This window comes from Heptranchias perlo, chromosome 41 (assembly GCF_035084215.1).
Source record: "Heptranchias perlo isolate sHepPer1 chromosome 41, sHepPer1.hap1, whole genome shotgun sequence".
Classification (NCBI taxonomy): Eukaryota; Metazoa; Chordata; class Chondrichthyes; order Hexanchiformes; family Hexanchidae; genus Heptranchias; species Heptranchias perlo.
Window position 1 is genome coordinate 7,822,693 of NC_090365.1, and position 3,381 is coordinate 7,826,073.

Below are 3,381 nucleotides of genomic sequence, written 5' to 3' on the forward strand. Positions count from 1 at the left end.
TGAAGGATTATTTACATTTCTCCTGTGACGTGTCTTTGTGCTGAGATCGAAAAAATTGGGAACCAAGCAGATTCTGAAAGGAAGTGTCTCCGGGAGGAACATTCCCAACAAATCCAGAAAAAGGTCAAACTGAGATCATTTTAAACATTAAGGGGGTTATTTCTCCATTTTGCACTCAACACAATCTGGACTGAGCAAGCCCTCAATCGCAGGCCCAGGTTAGCCAACTGACTTAGTGTCCATGAACTTGGTGTCACACTGTGTACCTATCCCGGGATATCCCAGTTTTAGAATAGTCTGGAGCTGAGGTGCGTTGGGAACTCGTCAAAAATCCCACAAACTTTGCCGTTTATGTCGGTGGCTGTGTGTATATCTCCTTGTACTTTCACTATAAAGCTACATATTTTGTATATGTTTGTTTAAGAATAATGAGGACATCTTTTGTTTTACACTTTTCGTTTGATGTACTGTTTCTCTACTTTGTTAATCAACTCACATTAAAAAAAATGTCCTAAATATTGCTTTGCTGTTTTTTTTACATGAAGCTAATTTTCGAGGTGTTGGGTATGGGAGCTTTCAACAGGGACAGGACATTAATTTTCCATTTGTTCTCGGGATATGAACAATGTCATGTTTATTGCCCATTCCTAGTTGCCTTGAGAAGCTGATGGGCTTTCTTCTGCCGATTGCACAACTGATGGTTCAAGTCCCTTCAGAGGGCTTTGAGTCAAGTTGGCCAGACCGGGTAAGGACGGCAGGTGTGGGACTGGACTCGCGTGTAGGCCCAGACCGGGTAAGGACGGCAGGTGTGGGACTGGACTCGCGTGTAGGCCCAGACTGGGTAAGGACGGCAGGTGTGGGACTGGACTCGCGTGTAGGCCCAGACTGGGTAAGGACGGCAGGTTCCCTTCCCTGAAGGACATTAGTGACCAGTTGAGTTTCTAAACAATCTGGCAGCTTTTCTGGTCATTTTGCTCTCTGCTGCCAACCTCAAATTTATCAGATTTATTTTAATTCACCCTAATCTCGAGGTTGCTTGTCAGTCCTGTGCGTTCAGAGCTGGGGCGATACAATTGGCCTAAGCATCTCTAGGTTACAGTGGGGGAGAAATCAGCTGGGGTTCCTACTCCTGATCCCAATCCAGTGCCCACCTCCCCCAGAGCATGTTTGTGAGGGCAGCTTCAGACTCGACTGTTGCTCCTCGTGATAGAACGGGCCCTCTCTGTCCAGCCTCGTGACTGAAGGATGGTCACTTGAAGAAGGGGAGCCTGGTGCCTGCGGAAGCCACGTCCCACCAAAGGTCAGACTCTCCTGGGGAGAAGAGGGGACAATCGGAGGAAGGGGGAATTTGCAACTTCACAGTTAAGATCTGGTCACCTGGTTTCCTGTATATTTATATTTATTTCTGGGATGCGGGCAAGGCTGCATTTTATTGCATATCCCTGGCTAGGCCATTTCAGGTATCGAGGTGCTGTCGTGCACCGTGAGACTGGAGTGAGGTATAGGCTCGAGCGAGCTGGGTGGGGGGTAACAGCTTCCCCTCCCCTGAAGGTGCCAGCCTGGAAATGACCAGATTTATTGAATTCAATCTTACAACTTGTCATGGTGGGATTTGAATGGACGCTACATGCCTTTGTCTCAACGATGAGAATAGAATAGTTGCCCGGGACACTTGCTTTGTTCTACACCGCCCTCCTCCTGGGGTCGGCATTTGTTGCGATATCATTGGACTAATGTCCATTGTCACCTCATGGGCCCAGACAAACCCTCTGGATTGCTGGTCCAATACCTGAAGCACGGACACTACTGTACCCCGTATAAAGCTGTGAATGGGGCAGATTCAAGTTAACGGTTTTCTATATAAAATTGACAGCAGAAATCCTGGCTGATGTCTGTTGTGGTCTCTGAGAGGCACTTTAATCCAGACCCCCCTCACAGAGCTTGTAAGTGCAGTCATGCACTGTCGCCCCCTGGCATTGCTCATTCTTTGGCAGTCAAGCATGTTATTACAGATTGTTACAGCCGACCCAGGCCTCTTGGGGCTCCAGACCCCTCGAGAGGAGGAGAAACAATCGTTCCGAACCTGCAGACACGGTGAAAATTCAGTTAAATCATCCCCCCCCCCCATCAGTCATCTGTTAGAAGCAGAACATGTGACAGTCACGCGTTCTCAAACAGCCGATCTCAGTAATGAAGACATTGATAAAATTGAGTGTTTGAGTCAAAGCAGCAAGATGAAAAATAACTCGGTGTTTTTGAAAGTATCTTTTTTTCCCAAGTATAATTCAATGGTTAGCCTCACCAAGATTGATTGCACCGTCTCCTAACCCAATCTACCCGGGACTTTAAATCCAAGCCAAACCTCACCTTCCTCAGTCTTCCCTTCCTCCAATAAAGACAAGTGACTACTCATTCCTGATTTACCTCACCTCTTCTCAACCTTGCTGAGACTTGGTCCTGAACCTAAGGCAGGAGCTCTCCCCATCTTGGACCTGCTACAATAGGCCCTCAGCAGCCCAAGGCTACTCATTGGCCGCAACTGGACATGGGTGCGGATGTCGGGTGAGAAAAGACTCAGGATTGGGTGCCTGAAGCCCACGGTTGATCAGTCGGTCAACGCACTGTCCAGGCCTAGAGATGAAACCGGCTATTCAACCATGAAGGGCGTTACAGCAAAATACAACTTTATCCTCACCCAATGCAGCAGGAAACCCTGGATAGTGATTGGAGCAGGAATCCTGGATAGTGATTGGAGCAGGAATCCTGGATAGTGATTGGAGAGGGGGGGCTGAGATCGGTCAGTTCGAAGTACTATGAGTCGGCGAAACTGGACCCCGGGGACAGACGGTGAGACTCCGTCACTGACCCCGGGGACAGACGGTGAGACTCCGTCACTGACCCCGGGGACAGACGGTGAGACTCCGTCACTGACCCCGGGGACAGACGGTGAGACTCCGTCACTGACCCCGGGGACAGACGGTGAGACTCCGTCACTGACCCCGGGGACAGACGGTGAGACTCCGTCACTGACCCCGGGGACAGACGGTGAGACTCCGTCACTGACCCCGGGGACAGACGGTGAGACTCCGTCACTGACCCCGGGGACAGACGGTGAGACTCTGTTACTGACCCCAGGGACAGACGGTGAGACTCCGTCACTGACCCCGGGGACAGACGGTGAGACTCCGTCACTGACCCCGGGGACAGACGGTGAGACTCCGTCACTGACCCCGGGGACAGACGGTGAGACTCCGTCACTGACCCCGGGGACAGACGGTGAGACTCCGTCACTGACCCCGGGGACAGACGGTGAGACTCCGTCACTGACCCCTGGGACAGACGGTGAGACTCCGTCACTGACCCCGGGGACAGACGGTGAGA

General features: G+C 51.0%; 1 protein-coding gene across 1 annotated transcript in view; it reads left to right on the plus strand.

Moving 5' to 3' along the window:
- The window catches only part of LOC137305868 (latent-transforming growth factor beta-binding protein 4-like), an 85,267-nt gene extending 82,940 nt beyond the window's left edge, over window positions 1-2,327 (plus strand). The window contains 1 exon segment of the mRNA XM_067974804.1: window positions 2,179-2,327. Coding sequence (XP_067830905.1) covers window positions 2,179-2,327 — 149 coding nt within the window.
- The last annotated feature ends 1,054 nt before the right edge of the window (window positions 2,328-3,381 follow it).